This window comes from Lissotriton vulgaris, chromosome 1_1 (assembly GCF_964263255.1).
Source record: "Lissotriton vulgaris chromosome 1_1, aLisVul1.2, whole genome shotgun sequence".
NCBI lineage: Eukaryota > Metazoa > Chordata > Amphibia > Caudata > Salamandridae > Lissotriton > Lissotriton vulgaris.
Genome location: NC_141685.1, coordinates 591,487,290 through 591,506,521, shown reverse-complemented (window position 1 = coordinate 591,506,521; position 19,232 = coordinate 591,487,290). Strand labels below are relative to the sequence as shown.

Sequence of the window (19,232 nt, the reverse complement as noted above, 5' to 3'; positions counted from 1 at the left end):
TATAGTCTGTCTTCTATTTTCTTTTCTGTCGGCTTCTACAACATTTCTTGCTGCTTTTTGAAACTGCTATTGTGGTTAAACAACTTTTGTTTGCAATTCTACTTTGCCTCCTCTGTAGGTACCGTACGTATGGCTGACCATGCTTGAGAGATCTGGTGGCAGGTTATTTCTTCCTTAGTTAAATGTTATGCTCTTTAGCTGCAGAGTTAGGTTGGGGCAGTGGGCTCAGGTTTGCGATGTCATCAGGGTATCTTGGTGATGATCCGAATATGCCACAGTATAGTGATTACTGATTTGCATTTCAGTTGCCAATTGAAAATCACTAAAATATATGTTCATACATCAGGTTGTTGGTTATCGTGAACGGTTGATAGTTTCCATAGCCAGAGGCCCTTAGTTTTAACACTATATTGTCTAACCTTTCTTTTGTTTGTTTTGTATACTTTCCACTATTTGAGTTCCATTTGAACTGTAATTATAAAGTATTTAGAGTGTGAATGCTGTTCGCATTTCAAGTGTTATACGCCATGGGATTGTGGGCTGATTCCTTGAGTGGCTATAGACTTTACTAGGATTTCCTCACACAATGTGCTCATTTTAGATATCTGATAGAGACTGTTAGTTGTAGATTTCTCACCTTAGTTGTTAATTCCTTACCGTAGAATTTCCCTCGGGCGTCGGTCTGGAACTGGAGATTTTTTCTTCAGCAGTACCCCTGGCATAGTTAGGTGGCGTTGCTCGGCTCCATGTCAGTCGTCGGCGTAGTGAGCATGGAGGTGACGTCACGGGACCTACATAGATAGCTCCAATGCTCGCTGACGTCAGTTCTTTCTTTTTCTGTTCCAGCCTAGGGCAGAGCCGGAGAGAGCTACCCCTAGCCACTTTTTGTCTAACTTTTTCGACTCCTGGTGCATCAAGGATGTCCCAGCGAAGGACCGCCTTCAAGCCTCTCGGTTCCTTCCACCGTATGATGTCTGTGATGGATTTGCATGGTATGTGACTTTGGTGTCTGGAGACTAACCAAGACTAGGGGTCGGCGCAATTTGCGGAATCGCGTAACGCAAATCTCCGCAAAACTCTAAAAAATCTCTGCCAACACGCAGAAATTATGCGAACACGCAGAATTTCTTGTTCATAATGCTTTTTTACTGTTCGCAATCGCTGTTTGCGTGCTCAGGGGGCAATATCTCGCGAAAAAGCATTTTGAGAACGTGAACAAGCAAAAAAATTCACGAAGTCGCATAACTCAGAATTTTGGGCAATTTCGCGTTACCCGTGGGCGGAACAGAATTTACCACCCAGGCCTAACCAAGACCCGAAGTCGTGCTCGGAGGTCTGGGCCATGAACGCGAAGGCTTTGCGGAGTGCTCCCGAAAGCTGCTGGAGGCTCGGCACTCGGCTCTGCATCACTCCCTTTCTCATTCGTGGGAAAGGTCTTGAACGGTCACAGAGCCCACACAACTCTCACTCCAAGTCGTTGGGGAGATCCTCTGGTTAGTCAGTAAAACACAAGAAGTTTAAGAAGCACAGGAGTTCTTTGACTTCTCCTTGTCGGTCGGCTGACACAACCCAGGATCCGAGCATCGTCGCTTGAAGGTTCCGTCTCCAGGTCTTACTTCTGAGACTGCTCAACACTCCCTCCTTTTCCAGGAGCCAGAGAATCTCCTGCTCAAATCCATCAGTTCTATGTGGCCTTGTATTTGGCCAGCCAGGCTCCACTGGTGCGCCTTCGGGACCTGCAGAGTCAGTTGGGGGCCCTGGGGCTTCGACATTGGTGGCTCTGGCTCTGGAGTGTCCCTGTGGATCCAAGCCTGGATCCAGATTCATGCTGGTCGTTCTCGCTAGACTTTCCCCGTTGTCGATCCTGATAAAGACGCGAACGTCGTTGGCCATGCCCCCAGTTAGCGCCGACCCCATCCTCCTCTCCGAATTGGACACAGAGCCAGACCAACGTTGATCGACGTCAATTTCGACGCCGGAAGGGACTTTCATCCCTGTGTTCATTCCTGCTGTTCCTTTTGGGCCAGAAGGTGACGAGGATGACTGAGAGGGGCCGCTGGACCCTTTAACTGGCCAGCTTGAAGAACCAGACTGGAGAATGGACCTTGGTGATGCCAGTGGTCTGGACACTTCCCCTGATACTGGTCTGATTTCTCCCCCTACTATGGCTACTGTTGTGGTGAGGAGGGCGGCCAAGGTCCTCTGCCTCAAGCTTCTATGGTGGCAGTCAGGGCTAACCTCCTGCCAGAGGTGTTCAGCATGCGGCTTCCTATTCTGGACCCATTTTGCCATTTAATGAAGCCCTCATGGATGTCTTTTTGGGTACTTGGTCCAAGCCCATCACAGGGGCTCCTGTGGATAGAACAATTGTCGGCCGACACCACCACCCCACTCCGGGTGACCCAGCGTTCCTGACCAAACACCTGTCCCCTGAGAGCTTGGTAGTCCAAGCCTCTTCAGCAAAGGATGCATGGAATCCAAGAAGCTAGACCCTCTTGGGAAGATGTTCTCGTCCTCCAGCTTGGCGTTGCAGTCAGTGAATCATTTCCCTTCAAGGTTATCTGAGACCGCTAAAATCGGGTTACCCTACCGACCCTGCTCCCCCACCATTTTAAATCAAATTACTGACATCGTATCACCAGTCATACTTGATGTGATAAAACACCTCACTCCATACGGGAATTGTGCCCCCCTTACGGAAACAGGCAATGGTTAAAGCACTCCTGAAAAAACAAACCTGGGCCCGAAGAGTGGGCAAATTATCGACCTTTCTCTGCTACCTGCAATCAGTAAATTAGCAGAAAAGCATGTAAGCTCCGGTCTTTCAAGATTCCTGGAAGATAATAATTGCCTCCATCCCAATCAGACAGAATTTAGAGCCCAACAGGGCACAGAGACCGCTCTCCTAGCCATGGTAGAAAGAGCAAGGAAAATTCTCAATGACTAAGGCTACGCTGCCCTGATTTTATGAGACCGCAGCACATCCTTCGATACGGTGAATCCCCAATTGATGATCCAAAGACTTTGGGAGGTAGGAGTAACGGGAATTGCATTGAAATGGCTACAGTCTTTCCTGAAAAATCGAGTTTTCACAGATTTCTTAACTTTTGAATTCTCCCCAGACATCAGACTGGATCCAGCAATCTTTCAGCAGTCCCTCTGCGCACTGTGGTATGGCGCCTTATGACTTTAGGATGGCAACGACTCCAGTTGTGACGTCTGTGGAGTCATACAGGTCCCTTCCGGCACAGACGTCTGTTTATTCTTTTACAAGTTGCAATGTGGATCCGGAGAAGCGGTTCCTTAGGCTGTTTTTTCTGGTCATCTTCGACAGTTTTTGTCCGTTGGGAACAGTGTGCCTTTTTCTATGTCGTCAGGCTTTAAGTCTTGTGGGTCCTGTTCTCGACAAATGTCGGCGACTCCCACATTCCGTTTGTATGTGGGAGAGCACCACAGTTCCGAGGATTGCCCCTTCCTTAGTTTACAATGGCCAGGATAAGGCCTGAGATTTCGTTGATAGACCTCAAGAATGACCCAGTGGTAAGGACATTAAAAACAGCGGTATTCTACAAACCAGCAGATAGGGGCAGCATGCTTTGTTACTAGAGTTTACACCCACTCTCTTTTGAGGGCCTTCTGGTAAGACAATTTTTTAGATGGAGAAGTAATTGTACAGGCAGGAGCACATATAAGCAACATGCTTAGCTATTGAGTAATAAGTTATGGGAGAAGCATTATCCAGAAAAAAATAGAGCAAAAAAGAGGGCAAGCAATAGCAGAGAGTCACTTTATATGACACATGAGAAACAACCAGTTAATACACCAATTTGTGTGTCCACTTATTGGCCTAATTCAAACAGGTTGAAAAAATTAATAAGCACTGGAATATCCTGACATATGGGAAGTTACAAATTGAAAGACCAATGTTCTCATTCAGCTGGGGACAGAAGAGAACATCAGACAAGAAAATTACCAGCCTTCAGAATATATTCACCCCTAAATGACACTACCCATGTGGGGGATGTGGAGTGTGCAGGTTTACAAAAAGATGTAAGGAGATTGATTTGGCATAGCCAATCCAGTGATGATTAAAGATTAAATAGCCTTACCAACTTTAACACCAGTAGCGTGATTTGCATGCTCAAATTCCTGTGCTCACTAATGTGTATTGGAATGACAACCCAAAGGATAAAAGTGAGAATAAATTAACACAGGAAGGACAATTCAAAACGAACACAGCATTTTATTGAAAAGAGACATGCAGAAGATTGGATTAAATGGTACATCATTGAGGATTTAAGTTCGTATTCTACAAATATGACACCACTTAAAACATGAACAAAGATGGGTGTATAGGCTCAGAACAGATGGCCATGGACTGAATGACGAGATACCATGGGGAAAATTGAACTAGCCCTCCCACATTCTACCATAATTATAGAGCATTGTGCTCTGCCACTGTGGAAGAACCAATGTCATATTACAGAGACGTTTTTTTTAATGTAGGCTGGATAGAAAATGGGTGCATTTCCATCGCCGTTATACTATCTGGTACGCCAATGTAACCTGGGTGTCTTGAGAAAGTCCTCAACATTTGACTGATTTTGGATTTCTCTCACTAAGATTATAACTGCCTGCGGGTGACTTGTCCAGTTTTCATGCACCACTGTAATTAAGGAGGCAAACACACTCCTGGAAGGGACAAGCTTCTACTGAGGATAAGCGGTCTCCCCACCTTTTGCTAGCCCATACCTAAAATATGGGTCACATTTTGATGGCAGACAGTCTTGGAGGTTCTCCCATGATAATCACAATCCCTGATTGTGATCCCCACTGTATACAATCTTGCAGGGCAAAATGTACCCTCCAACATGATTAGTGGAAAAACCCACATGACTGGTGATGCCCGGATCATGTGGCCACAATGTCAGCGCCCACTTGAAATATGGGATGACGCCAATGTGGCTTAACTCTGTGTTCAGCTGTGATCAGGTGCAAGGTAGGTGCACTGCAGGTGTATCTCCTTGACGAAGTAAGTCTTTGGGGCCTATCTGCAACAGGAGCAAAAGAGAAAACCTACTCCACTGAACAAGAAACCAGCTTTCCAAGAATCAAGAGAAGGTGACATTGTTGGCTATATTTTCTCATGGGATGAGACTTTACGTGAGATACGAGATAGGATTAACAGATAAGCAGGGATATCATGAACACGCTTTGGAACCATGAGAATAGAAGAGAAGATATATTGGTCATTATTAAATGTTAATTACAAGTAATAGACGTGCACCGCTTTGTTTGAATTTCCACTTCTTGAGATTCTCTGTGCTTTCCTAGGAATCACTCCCCACTCCGGAGTGTGTGCTGAAGAGCTATTGGTTGCAATCCAAAAAACCATTGAACTGTCTCCCAGGGCACTAGGTAATATGCTGCGTATCCAGATAACTTCTTCAAAATTTCTTTATATATAAATGAATAGCTTCTCCTTCATTTGAAAAAATATGGCTTTTTATTCTTCACCAATGATTGGCTTCACATCAGTTAATTTTCTTACAAAATACCATGTAATACTTTCTTCAATTACAGTCTTCCTTTACATCCTTTTCTTTCACCATTTCATTCCCAATGCATTTGGGGGAAATGCATTGGGGGAAAATCTGTAAAGTAAATAGCATTTGTTCAAATGTTTGAAAATGAACCATAAAGATTTACCTCTCCTTCCCATGAAGCGCCTCAGCGCTTGCACTGCTGTACTTCATACTGTGTCTCGAGCTGTGTGACTATGTGTGTGTTCTGTCCTCTTCACTGTTGTAATACTGCCCATATTATAATATGAGTCCCTGTCGATGTTAATTCCCTTGGTGTTGTTAAAATAGCCAGATTTCTATCACGATGTACTACCGGTTTAACTAATTGGCTTGCGTGTGTTTGCCTACGGCGTGTAAGGGTTAATAAGCCGAAAGTTGTTTGTGGCTGTGTGCCCTCTTGTGGTGCTATATCAGGTTACACCTGGCTAATCTCCTATACGTTGTCTAATGCGCTTATGAATCTTACTGTGAAACTGGTGTGTTGAACGGCGTGTGGTGCTCTCGACCTTCGCTGCTCGGCTCATGCGCTGTGTTCTAGCATCAGTACGCATATTGCGACGTTGGCTATTTATTTAAAGTGATAAACACTCTTCCTGTTCTTAGGTGATCGTTCAATAAAGATACAAATAAAAAAATTGCTCAGCCTACGTGTTAAGCTTTATAGTGGTGCTGTCGTCTTTTGTCATGTATGCGTGTCCAACAGAATATGTGTTAACTGTTTCTGGCATATCGTAAGGCGTTTGGGAATCTAATTACGGTTACCTTGTGGACATGCACGAAAATAAAAACGCTAGCTTGCTGTTTGCAATTGATTAACACTAGCCTCGCAGGATGGTCTCCCTTCCAGAACCTGGCCGGGGTCGACCCTGCTTGGCTTGGGTGATGCTATAGTTCTCCTGTGTATGAGTACATGTCCCAAGTGAAAATGACTTGTCTGGTTTTATCTATTATAGAAGTGTGTATTATATCCGCCCAGTGCACTTGAGGACAGGGATTATATGCCACAGTTACCATGATATCACAATGATTCAAAGGCAGTGAATTCAATATTTACAAATAACACAAACATTCCACTCTGTCACTTAGTCTGTTTGGTTTCATTGTGTTTAGAAAATAAATCCAGTAATTCTCTTTTCAATAACATTTTCAAATTGTCCGTGCCTTCTCTTTTTTCCATGATTTCAATCATGCATTAATTGGCTAATTTGATGTTTTGCTTCCAGGAAATGGGTGGCTATGGTGGATTTCATAATTTTAGTCTTTATGTTGCTCTTATGCTCATTAAGTCGGACTTTCAGTTTTCTCTGGCCTACATAGGCCTTACCACATGGGCATTTCAACATGTAAATGATGTTGGTGGGATCACATGTTGCATTAACTCTAAGTGTTATGCTGTTTCCTTTCGTAGGGTGTGTAATAATTCTGCCCCTCATGATGTTGTTGCAGTTGTGACAGGGTTGCGTACCGGTGAACTTCTTCGGTATTTGTTTCTCTTTGGGTTGTTTTAACAATTCTCCTATGTTTTGTTTGACCTTGTATGGGCAAATAAAGGTTCGTTGATAAATTAATGTTTGAAATCTGGTTCTGCTTTCAGTAAGGCCCATTGTTTTCTGATGATCCTTTTGAAATGTGTACTTGTGTTAGAGAATTTGCTGACACAGGTTATAAGATTTTCTGATCTCTGTAATCGTGTCTTGAGAAGGTCTTTTCTGGTCGTTTGTTGCGTTCTACTTAATGGTTTATAGATTGCTCGGCAGGAGTAGTGATACTACTTAATGCTTGTTTGAGGGCTCTTTCAGGATAGCCTCTTTGTTCAAAGCGGGATTGCATTAACTGTGTTTGTGTATTTTGTTGTTCGGGTTTCGAGACCACTCGCTTCACCCTTAGCAATTGGGAATACGGTAGGTGTTCTTTTAATGACGGAGGATGAAAACTCTCGTATCTCAAGATGTTGTTCCTGTCTGTTGGTTGTCTAAAAATGTTCGTTGTGAACCCTGTTGATTTCTTCGTAATTTCTACGTCCAAGAAATGGATGGTGTCTTCCTGAATCTCTCACGTGAATTGTATCCTATCATCTACCTGGTTTAATTGAGTTATCTGGTTGTGCAATGATTCTTTGGATCCTTCCCAAATTACAAATAGGTCATCAATAAAACGGACATAAAGTTGAATGTTGGATTTCAACGATTCTTTCTGCAGTTTATTGGTTTCTTCAAATACGCTCCTATAGATATTGGCGTATGCTGGTGCTGCGCAGTTACCCATCGAGGTCCCACTCTTCTGTAGATACCATTTGTTGTTATATGTAAAGTAGCTATGCATTAACGTGAATTCTAATAGTTCCATTAGAAATACTTGCATGTCTTGTCCATATTCACTAGACAATAGCACCTTTTCCACTGCTTCCAAACCCTGTTTGTGCGGTATGGATGTATACAACGCCTTTACATCAATGGTTGCCATGATGAGGTTCTCGCTGTCTTCTACTCGTATGGTGGATAACTTAATGAGGAAATCTGTGGTGTCCTTTATGTAGGATTTCGTGGCTTTGACACTTGATTGTAAATATTTGTCCAGGAATTTCCCAACTGACTCGTGATTGCTTCTTCTGGTTGACACAATGGGTCGACATGGAGGGGTTTGTAAGTTTTTATGTACTTTGGGTACCATGTAAAAACTAGGACTCACTGAATTCTCTTGGGTTAGGTACTGTTTGACTTTTGTTTGTATTGTCCCGCTTTCTGTGGCTTTCTGTAGTATGGTCTCCAAGGTATTTTTTATTTCCCGAGTTGGATTTGAGTCTAGTTGCATGTAGATGATATTCTCCTCCAAATGGTCTTCTACTTGAGATTCATAATATGATTTATCCAGAATCACGAGAGCTCCTCCTTTGTCTGTCTTTTGGCATATTACTTGATCGTTACTGCTGATGCTGTTTAGTATCCCGTATTCCTTCTTGGTCATATTGAGATGTTTGCTTCTTTTTTGTGTATTCAATTTCTGGATGTCTTGCTTACATTGTTGCTCGAATAAATATATGGTCTTATGACTTATTGGAGCCATGTAGGTGCTTGTTGTTCTCGATCCTTTTAACTGATCCTCATCCTCTGGACGTGTATTGATTATAATGTTATCAAAGAAATGTCTAAATCTTATCTTCCTGGATAGTTTAAATAAACTTATTTCCAGTTCTGAGGTATTGGTATGTGCTGTGGGCACATAGGATGTGCTTTTTTGAAGAGTTTGTAGCTGTAATTTGCTTAGTGGGTATTTCGAAATGTTTAAGACTAGATTGTCCTCCGTGTTTTCTAGTTCGGGTGTTTCTTTGTATTGTCCTTCTTGGCTGTAACGTTCCTCGTCTTAGAAGGTCCCTTGTCTTTTTCTTTTTCCTTGTCCCCTCCTGGGTCTTCCCTTTTGTCGTGGCCTCTTTCTAAAAAAAAGGCACCTTAGATGATGTACTGGCCTATTCTTGTGGCTGTTGGTTGTTGCTTGCCTGTGGTTTGAGTGGCTGATGTATCGCTCTCAGTAGACAATGTGTCTGTTTGCGAGGTATACGTTTTACTTTGTCTCTTTCTTGCGTATATGTCTGCCCATGTATATACCTCTTCTAATTTATAGTCTATGGTATTTCGTCTATATTTTCGTTTTTTCCTGTCGTTTACTTCCTGTGTGTGCTTAGTGAGTTGCTTATTAATATCCTCTAGAATTGTAGGCATCTCCTCTGGTGAGATCAATTTGTTGAGTTCCTGTTTGGTTTTGTCTATATCCATTCGGAGTTCTTCTAGTATTTTTGATAGTTCTTCTATTATCAAAAGTATAAGGTCCAGGCTGAATATGTTGAAAATGGCGTACCATTTTTCTGTAATTTGCTTAGAATTCTTACAGAGAGATGGTTTCAGGGATATTCGAAGGCCCCTCCGAATCCTCTGCGCTTTATGGTATCTGACCAAGGTGCATGCATGTAGGCGTTGATTTATTTCTTTTCTTGTGTAGTACAGTAAATGTTTGATGTGTTGTTCTTTGGTTTTGGTGGTGGTAAATTCCGTGGTTTCTTCATGTATCAGGGAGTGTATCCTTGAACTTGCTTCTTCCGCGAATGCGAATGTTTCCGCTCTCATTTCTGTGAGGTGTGTTATCTCTTCGTACTGCATAGTTTATGATGGTGTGCTGCGTCGTTTGAGTAGGTTCCAAATGTCAATTACAAGTAATAGACGTGCACCGCTTTGTTTGAATTTCCACTTCTTGAGATTCTCTGTGCTTTCCTAGGAATCACTCCCCACTCCGGAGTGTGTGCTGAAAAGCTATTGGTTGCAATCCAAAAAACTTTTGAACTATCTCTTATGATAATCACAATCCCTGATTGTGATCCCCACTGTATTCAATCTTGGAGGGCAAAGTGTACCCTCCAACATGATTAGTGGAAAAACCCACATTACTGGTGATGCCCGGATCATGTGGCCACAATGTCAGCGCCCACTTGAAATATGGGATGACGCCAATGTAGCTTGACTCTGTGTTCAGCTGTGATCAGGTGCAAGGTAGGTGCACTGCAGATGCATCTCCTTGACGAAGTAAGTCTTTGGGGCCTATCTGCAACAGGGGCAAAAGAGAAAACCTACTCCACTGACCAAGAAATCAGCTTTCCAAGAATCAAGACAAGGGGACATTCTTGGCTATATTTTCTCATGGGATGAGACTTTACGTGAGATACGAGATAGGATTAACAGATAATCGTGGATATCATGAACACGCTTTGGAACCATGAGAATAGATGAGAAGATGTATTGGTCATTATTAAATGTTCCCATTTTGTGTGTTTAGTGTGTGATACAGCAGTTGCCTCCCCTCTGCAAAATATGAAATAGTAGAACATCCAGAATAGAGTAGCTCAGCTGAGCACTCTTAAATATTGGCATTTATAATTCACTAATGGGTCACAACATTTGCATGGTATGCTACTATGTTTGGTGTCACCTCATTCACATACGTGCCGGCTTACGAATAGGTATTTTTAAATAACCATTAATGAATCATGGTGGCATTTGGAATTTTAATGATGTTTTTATACCCTAGGTAAATTGATAACTAATCGTAGGACTTCCTTCTCACACTGCTAGTTATTTATCCTCACACTATAAGTAATACGGATACCCTAGAAACCTAAAGAATGCCAGAAACCTGTAGAGAGTAACCCAGAAGGGCAGAAACATGTTCGGCAGAATATTAGGAATGCCGAGGATATAAATCTGCAAATTATCCAATGATTAGACAGTGTTTTTTAATCATACCAGTGGTGCCACCTAATATTGCATTTCTTTGTGGTATACCTTCAAGTATTTTAGAGTAACTACATCCATGATCTACCCAGAAGATAAATATATATATTAAGAACTCCTTAAAACAGTGTTGAGATGGACTCCACTCTGATAGTACCAACTTACCAGGCTGGAATGGTCAACGATGAACGATCCAAAACAACCTGTGACCAGCGTGGATTAACAAACCAAGGTGTACAGCCATTGAAGGGGGCCTGTAGGCCCATGTAACTCCCAAGTACAATTAGATTAATAATTTTTTATAAGTGTTGTCCATTTTCTTTTAGTTGAAACTAGATGAAACGTATACATTCACATTTTCAAGATTTTAGTAACGATGTGATTTTTCTGAAAAGTGCAATCCAAAAAGATTATTCCTTTACTTATGACAGTGCTACTTTCACCCATAGTAAAAGTAAACGCAATGCGTTTCAAGAAAACTCTCTTCTTCAGGGGTAACTTAAGAATTAAAAAGAAGGATGTGACTTCACCATACAGCTATACACATACTGTTACTAAAGCCCTACCCCGCGAGCAAATCGAATTAGTACCTTCAAAACCCAATTACAGACTCTTGCCCTTTATACAATGACATGCAAAAACTAAAATAATAAAATCAATATCGTCCTCTTATCCTATCTAACCCACATGCAAGAACCTAAAGTAAACCCGAGAAAGAACCCACATTAACAGTGAACTGAAAAACCATTGTGTGTAAAACATGTTCCGTGGTGCAATGACCAACCAAAAAGTGAAAAACTGCTCCAACTAACGAGGAAATTACAGTAAGCTTGCAAACACACAATTGCTACTCTCAACCAGAGACTGTGATGTACCAATTCTACATCTAAAGAAAGGTTTTGTCAACTGTTGAGGTAACAAAGTATCTTACGTGCATCCAAAAGAAACGCCATAAAATTTACAAGCAGCCACCACCGTGAGACCCTGCCATTGTCCTTCTTATACAAGCATACTGCCTCTGCTTTTCAAGCTTTGTGGCTGCTTTTACATTGATGGAGTTTCTTTTGGAAGCACCATAGGCTACATTGAGTGTTAATTAGTAGGGGCAATACATGATTGTATAGTGATGATTATAATGAGATCATTCTTTTTAATTCTTATGTCAATTACCCCTGAAGAAGAGTGTTCTTGAAATGCATTGGGTTTACTCTTACTATTGGCGAAAGTCACACTGTCCTAAGTAAAGGAATATTAATAAAATGTTAGCGCCTACATTCCATCTTGGTTAAGCAGGAAGAAAATGGACAAGATGGGGGTTGTATAATGAGCGGCACTCCTCATGTGCTAGAAACATGGAGATGAAGTCAGTAAATGGTGTCAAAAGTTGGTTTGTCTGTTGTATCTAACAGTGTGACATCAGATGGTTTATGCATATATGTTTGACGTTGTAGGATACGAGTTTCCATGAAGCAGAGTTTTGTGTGTGTTTTGATCATGACTGCTAGACTTCCAACTTTCTGATCTAGTCTTTTGTTTGTTGGGGTTGAAATTCTCTTAACACCTGGTCAGCAAATGTGATTTTACAGTTCGTGGTTAGCCTTTCATCTGTAAAGAGTCCGTCCAGATTTGTTGTGGGAGATAGGGTTTTCTGAACGCTGATCTGATGTTCCAAAAGATGTACAAGAAGATTTGTATCGTAGAGGGGTATAGTAATTCATTTGTTTTTTTAAAAATATTTCCGTACATTCTATTTTTCAGCACTTCAAGAACCGTGTCGGTGAAACGAGTTATGTCGGATAGCAAACCAAATTGGAATGGAAGAGAATTTATAAACTTGAATTAAAGGGCACTGGACATCTTCACGTGACCGCTACCGTTTGTTCTGTGATACACAAGCACTTGCACAAACAGAAAAGCATTTACCAAATTTTGTATGGCTTGAAACTTCATCAAGCAAATGATTCATTGAATGTATTTTAAACTATTTATTTTCAGTTGACCTTAGTATGTAAAGTGCGAATTTATGCTAGTCTTCTGGTGACATTTCAAAACGAAACAGTGAATATTTTTGTAGTACTTGATAAGGTCATTTTAATGCTATGAGGTTAAGGATTATAACTTGAAGCTTTGGATAGTATATAATAGACACACAATTTCTGAACTGTATACAGGGCGTTCTGACTTTTGACTGTTGTAATATCAATGTCAAATACGTTGAAACATTTGCCTATTTAAATTATGTTTTGTAGATTGTAAGTACATTTTATATGTAAATATGTTTTTTGCAATTAGTTATTTTGTAATGAAAATTGGTGTTGCACAAATTATGCATAGTTTCTTTTATTGAACATAAACTCCCATAATCATAGTGTTTGAAATGCTTTCTTGCTGGGATTTACTGTGAAAAGAAACTATGCCAATAATGTATGGACTTTTTCTGTTGAAATCAGCACTGTCGATAGTTTCAACTCCCTACAATCTTTTCATTTATCAGATGTGCCTCCTCTTAAGTGAGATGACTGAGGCCGATCAAGGCATTAAGCATATTTTTTCGAATTGTTGTTGGTGGTTGGACTTGCATTGCACTGCCAAATTACCTGTACAGGCTTAGGTAAATCTACTGCTGAACTTATGTTTTTTTTTTTTTTAAATGTCTAAAACTAAAGTTTACATTTTCAGAAATTGCTCATAATTTTTGAAGTAATTGTCTAATTTGCAGAACTGCCTATTTAATTGGTGGGCAATTTGAAAAACAAAGGATGATAACATGAATGCAAACCTTCCGAATTACACGAAAGGTGAATACTCTAAAGACTGAGCCACACCTCAAAGAAAAACAGTATAATGCACCATACCAGAATGCATTCTTGCAATGGTTGAGAATTGAACACACTTTTTGCTAGGCTAGATGTTGTGATGAAAGCATAGAGCGGGAGATGGTCATAAAGCAATATTCAGATGCTCTTGTGGGATGTCTTATTCTTCTGATTTTAATGTGTGGATCTGGTTTAATTCGGTTCATTATGAAGGATTGGATTTTCCTCGAATAGTGATCTTTAAAATGAAAACTATGAATGTCTTGTGTTCCTTGAACACTTTGTTGACCTTTTGTACTGCGGATGCGTTTAACTAGAATTATTTATTCTCAATGGGGAATTTATATTCATATTTGGAATATACGTCTAAAACAGATACTTTTATGGGCTTAATAGTGTAAGCATATTCTCTTTGATGGAGAATATAATCCTCAGGGAAACAACAAATTCCCTTTAATTTTTCGGTGGTGCCTTTAAATTATTATTCATTCAGAGTGCTTGTACGTTGTGGCATCTTGCTGGTTAGTATTATTCCTGCGAATACCACATTGTTTTTAAAAACCGTTAATCTGTCTGTTAAACGCGATACATGGCTGTCCGCCTATTTTCTTCCCTCAACACCACAGTACCATCATGTTAGTGCAACTGGCAATTTCACTACTCTTGAAGTATCGGTTTTACATTGGTTACTCTGAAAAGCCTGTTGGCTGCCTTTCTTTGTATAGGATTTGTCAATGTTTAGGAAAGCTACTTTCAGTAGTTTCGACCGCGTGCTTTAAAGTTATGATCATTTTATTTGAGTTCATGCTGCTTGACGTTGGACATTGCCTCCCTTGTGACAAATCCCATACTTTATTCTGATTTCCTGTGGTGTAAACTGATATGAAAACTGTGTGAGGTGTGTATTCATGTGATTTGCAAAAGTTGCCAGTGTTTCATGATTTGTTTGTTTTCAAAACAACTGTGGAATATCGTGTCGTCTTTTTTTTTATTTAACTCTGTTAATTGTGAAGTTTAGTTGTCTCAAAATGTTATATGTAAATTGTTATAATAAATTGCTACGACGTGCTGCTTCCTCATTTGAATACTGTGAAATATATTTATATATATTTATTATTTTTATTTGTGTCTATCTAAAGCAAGGTTTCAGGCTAGAAAATTTAAATGGGTGTAAAGAAAGAATTCCCAATTTTGTGTCATAATTTCCTTTGGCTCAAACCCGTTGCACCAATGTAAACTTTTATTTGAACCGTAACCATCTGTCTCGCCTCTAACCCTTGGGATAGGAAAGTGGAAAAGACGAACAACATAGCTTACTCATACAGGACCGTTGGTCCCCTTCTCTTAAAGTATAACTTGTGATAATCCATAACATCTAACCAGCCAAGCTGGTGGCAGTGGGTGGTCGCAAGCTGTGCAAGTGCGCTTCCTGCTTTCCTGAATACTTTTTAACCATTGTTTTTAAAAAATGGTGTCTGTTTCTTTGCCGCTACTCACCTCCTGTTTACCCCAGCCCCGGTCCGGGACGGCTGTGTGCCGCTTGATCGGAGGGCTCTCTGGGTTACCCCACACTTCCGGGTAAGGTCAGCGCTCCAGACTCCCGCGCTCGGCCCTACTTAGCCCAAGGCTTAGGCGCACGCGGAGCGGGTGTGCAAGTGGCAACCGAATGCGCGCCAAAGGCAAGCCCGTCTGCGCCCGTCCGAGGCCGGCCGAGGCCTGTGGCCCGTCATTATGCCCATTTTTATCACTATTCCTGCATACAACTTCAAGCACTTCAGGGTAATTGGCCCCTCAGTACCACCGTATCGGCCCACATTGAAAATCTCGGCATACTTCAGTCAAATCATGAAATTCCATCTTCCCATATTCTTGGAGTACTGATGTCCCCTCCTCAAAAGGTTGAACAGGAGGCTGCCCCTCCACTACCTTTACCCCCCCGGCTGTGGTAACAGTCTACCTTCTTAACACACGTTCTGCGGTTAAGCACCAACTGGAACTATACTACTTCCTGGACTCAGTCAAGCCTGATATCCTGTTTCTCACCGAAACGTGGTTTACTTCTGACTCCCTACCCGATATTTTAGCGGCCCTTCCGGACCCTTACTATGCTCTTCGAGCTGACCGCCCAGAGGGGAAGGCTGGAGGAGGAGTAGCATACAAAAAAGGAGTCTAGAGGGAAAGACAGAACTAGGACACCCTCCACTCAAAGAGTAATCAGACACACAGAGTCCTAGTTCCCACTGCAATACTTCCTAGTGATACATAGATATCAATGGTTGCTCATAAATCACACCAGGGGAGTTCCTTCCTCTAAGGATACTCGCGACATCTCAATCTATTGCTTATTTAAAAGGCAACCTTACTCTGATCTCGACAATACAAGACAACACAGGACTCACGAACACTTTGGACGGACAAAAAATGTGTGAAGAGCGAGATGGCACCTCACGGGCGCACCACCAATGGGACCCCTGGCTGGTACTCACCAGGATGGCCCTGTTATCATCATTGGTGCCATCAAGCTTTAACGGAAACGTGTCTCAAACCCAAAATGACAGTGCGTGATGCAGTGAACACAACTTATATGTAACAAAACTCACTCAACAAAACATCTCTGTTGACCTCTGAGGCGGAAGCCGGAGGTGTGTTATTGTTGTCAATCTGTTTTTTAAAATTGAATCTTTTCACTTGCACTTGCACTGCTTTTAATTGGCGCTCTCACCTGCATGTAAAGCGCTTGACTCCAGCGCCTAGCAGGCTCGCCTAAATTCCCCCTGACACAGCCGAGTTAGGGCTGAGACAGGGTAACCCCCCTCCAACCGCCTTTGCCGCTCGAGGGCTGGACACGCCCACTCCGAGGCCACGCCCCCTTGTATTACTTAAGCGCCGAAATCCTAGCGCTGATCATCTCTGTTGACCTCTGAGGCGGAAGCCGGAGGTGTGTTATTGTTGTCAATCTGTTTTTTAAAATTGAATCTTTTCACTTGCACTTGCACTGCTTTTAATTGGCGCTCTCACCTGCATGTAAAGCGCTTGACTCCAGCGCCTAGCAGGCTCGCCTAAATTCCCCCTGACACAGCCGAGTTAGGGCTGAGACAGGGTAACCCCCCTCCAACCGCCTTTGCCGCTCGAGGGCTGGACACGCCCACTCCGAGGCCACGCCCCCTTGTATTACTTAAGCGCCGAAATCCTAGCGCTGATCATCTCTGTTGACCTCTGAGGCGGAAGCCGGAGGTGTGTTATTGTTGTCAATCTGTTTTTTAAAATTGAATCTTTTCACTTGCACTTGCACTGCTTTTAATTGGCGCTCTCACCTGCATGTAAAGCGCTTGACTCCAGCGCCTAGCAGGCTCGCCTAAATTCCCCCTGACACAGCCGAGTTAGGGCTGAGACAGGGTAACCCCCCTCCAACCGCCTTTGCCGCTCGAGGGCTGGACACTTCCACTCCGAGGCCACGCCCCCTTCTCTCCACCTCAAATGTGCCGGCCATACCAGCGCAGCGGACGAGCGCAGCGGGAGCGCCGTTTGCGCGCCGAAGGCGCGCCTAAGGCAAGCCCGTCTGCGCCCGTCCGCGCACGACCAGGCCTAGGGCCAGCCCCCATGCCGGATCCTACCTCCATTAGGCGACTCTACTCTCGGCGAGATCTCCTTAGCCTCAGACCCTCGAAAAACAACAACTGTCATGACACACAAGACCCATATGCCCCCTTCGTCGGCTGTAACATCTGCAAACCTGGAAACCTACTCCTTCCCAGGCTGGCCGTCCCTCTCCCGGGCCTCAAATTAGCAGCACTTAATTGTAGATCGCTCCCCAAACACGCTCTACTCATTAATCACTTAATTGTCGACCACGACCTGGATATACTATTCCTCACTGAAACCTGGATCACTAGCCATTCTAACGCCGACATAGTCGCGGCCCTCCCCCCGGGCTTTCTCATCATGTCCCAACCCCGCCCTGTAGGTCGTGGTGGTGGGATAGCCATCATCCACCGAGACCACTTCACCTGCCGCTCGACAGAGATCCAGAGTAAGGAGTCGGAGAGCTGTCTGTTTACACTGACGCTCTCACCGACCTACTCCCTATCAGGCCTTCTGGTCTACAGACCCCCTGGTCATTTCGCACCTTTTTCCACCGCGCTCCTGGAATCCGTCTCTTCCCTGGCCTATCGAACTTCCAACTTCCTGATTACAGGCGACCTCAACATTCATTTCGATGACCCAACAGACACCGGGTCGTCCGATTTAATCAGTGAACTTGGCGCCCTTGGTTTTTCCCTGACCAACTCAGGAGCCACGCATGCGAAAGGTCACCTACTCGACCCTATATTCTCGAATATCCCTTCCCTCCAGTTCACCAATTCCATCCCCCTTCCGTGGACAGACCACTTCTTGGTCTTGACCCATCTCCCGGGGGCCTTTAAGAAACCCCAGAACCGTCCTTCCTTCAACAAGGATAGATCCTGGGCCAGACTTTCGACGGACAACTGGGCCTTGGCGCTCGACGCTTCTACCCCCACTCTTGCAGTCGACTCCACCACGGCGGACACCCAGTTCAGGGACTGGATTTCCTCCTCCCTTGATAGCCTTATCCCCATCAAAAACCGAGAGGTGAAAAACAAAACCAAGGGCCACGCCCCCTGGTACAATCCTGATCTTAGAGCCTTGCGCAAAGTGTGCAAACAGGCTGAGAGAGCTTGGAGGAAAGATTGGCTCCACAGCAACAAGGATACTTATCGCAACGCGGTTAGACAATACAAGACTGCCTTGAAATCCGCGAAATCACTATTCTACGACAACAGAATAAAAACCTCGACCAACTCAGCTAAAGAATCCTACCAGATTGTCAAAGAGTTACTAAACATCCCTACAGCACCTCCCCCTCACTCCCCCGACACAGACAGAAGCAAGGATCTAGCAAAATATTTTGACTCTAAAATTCTACGGATACTGGACTCCCTTCCTACCATCAGCCCTCCCATCCTGGCCACAGCGGATGATAATAATGGCCCACAGCTGATAACTTTCAGAGCAGTTTCCCTCCTCGAGGTGACGGCCACGCTTGATAAAATGAAAAGTGGCTCCCCCCTGGACCCAGCCCCGGTCAGATTCCTAAAAAAGGTGTCCTCCACCATAGCCCCCATCATCAGGGACCTGATCAACTCTTCCCTAGCTAGTGGAACGGTCCCCCCCAACTGGAAGAACGCAGTCGTGAAGGCTTTGCTGAAAAAGCCCCAACTAAACCCGGACGACATGTCCAATTACAGACCGATCTCACTGCTCCCCTGCATCAGTAAGATGGCTGAAAAACTAGTCAACTTACAGCTATCCCAATTTCTCGAAACCCACAACATCCTGCGCCAATCCCAAACTGGGTTTCGACCCGGCCATGGCACGGACACCGCACTCCTCGCTGTCATCGAGGAGGCAAGATGTATCCTAGACTCAGGGGGATCAGTGGCAGTGATCCTCCTGGATCTTAGCGCCGCTTTTGATACGGTGGATCACCGTGTCTTGTTACATCGCCTGGCCAAGGCAGGAATTGTGGGTACGGC

General features: G+C 43.4%; 1 protein-coding gene across 6 annotated transcripts in view; it reads left to right on the top strand.

Annotated features, from left to right (window-relative positions):
- The window catches only part of SSX2IP (SSX family member 2 interacting protein), a 632,083-nt gene extending 617,327 nt beyond the window's left edge, over positions 1 to 14,756 (top strand). For 5 of the 6 annotated variants that reach the window (XM_086954035.1, XM_086954027.1, XM_086954031.1 and 2 more), the window contains one exon: positions 12,620 to 14,756. In XM_086954035.1, the coding sequence (XP_086810161.1) occupies positions 12,620 to 12,704 (85 nt within the window). In that variant the 3' untranslated portion in view covers positions 12,705 to 14,756. The remainder of the gene's footprint in view (positions 1 to 12,619) is intronic. The other variant, XM_086954037.1, reaches the window with a different exon arrangement.
- Positions 14,757 to 19,232: the final 4,476 nt, after the last annotated feature.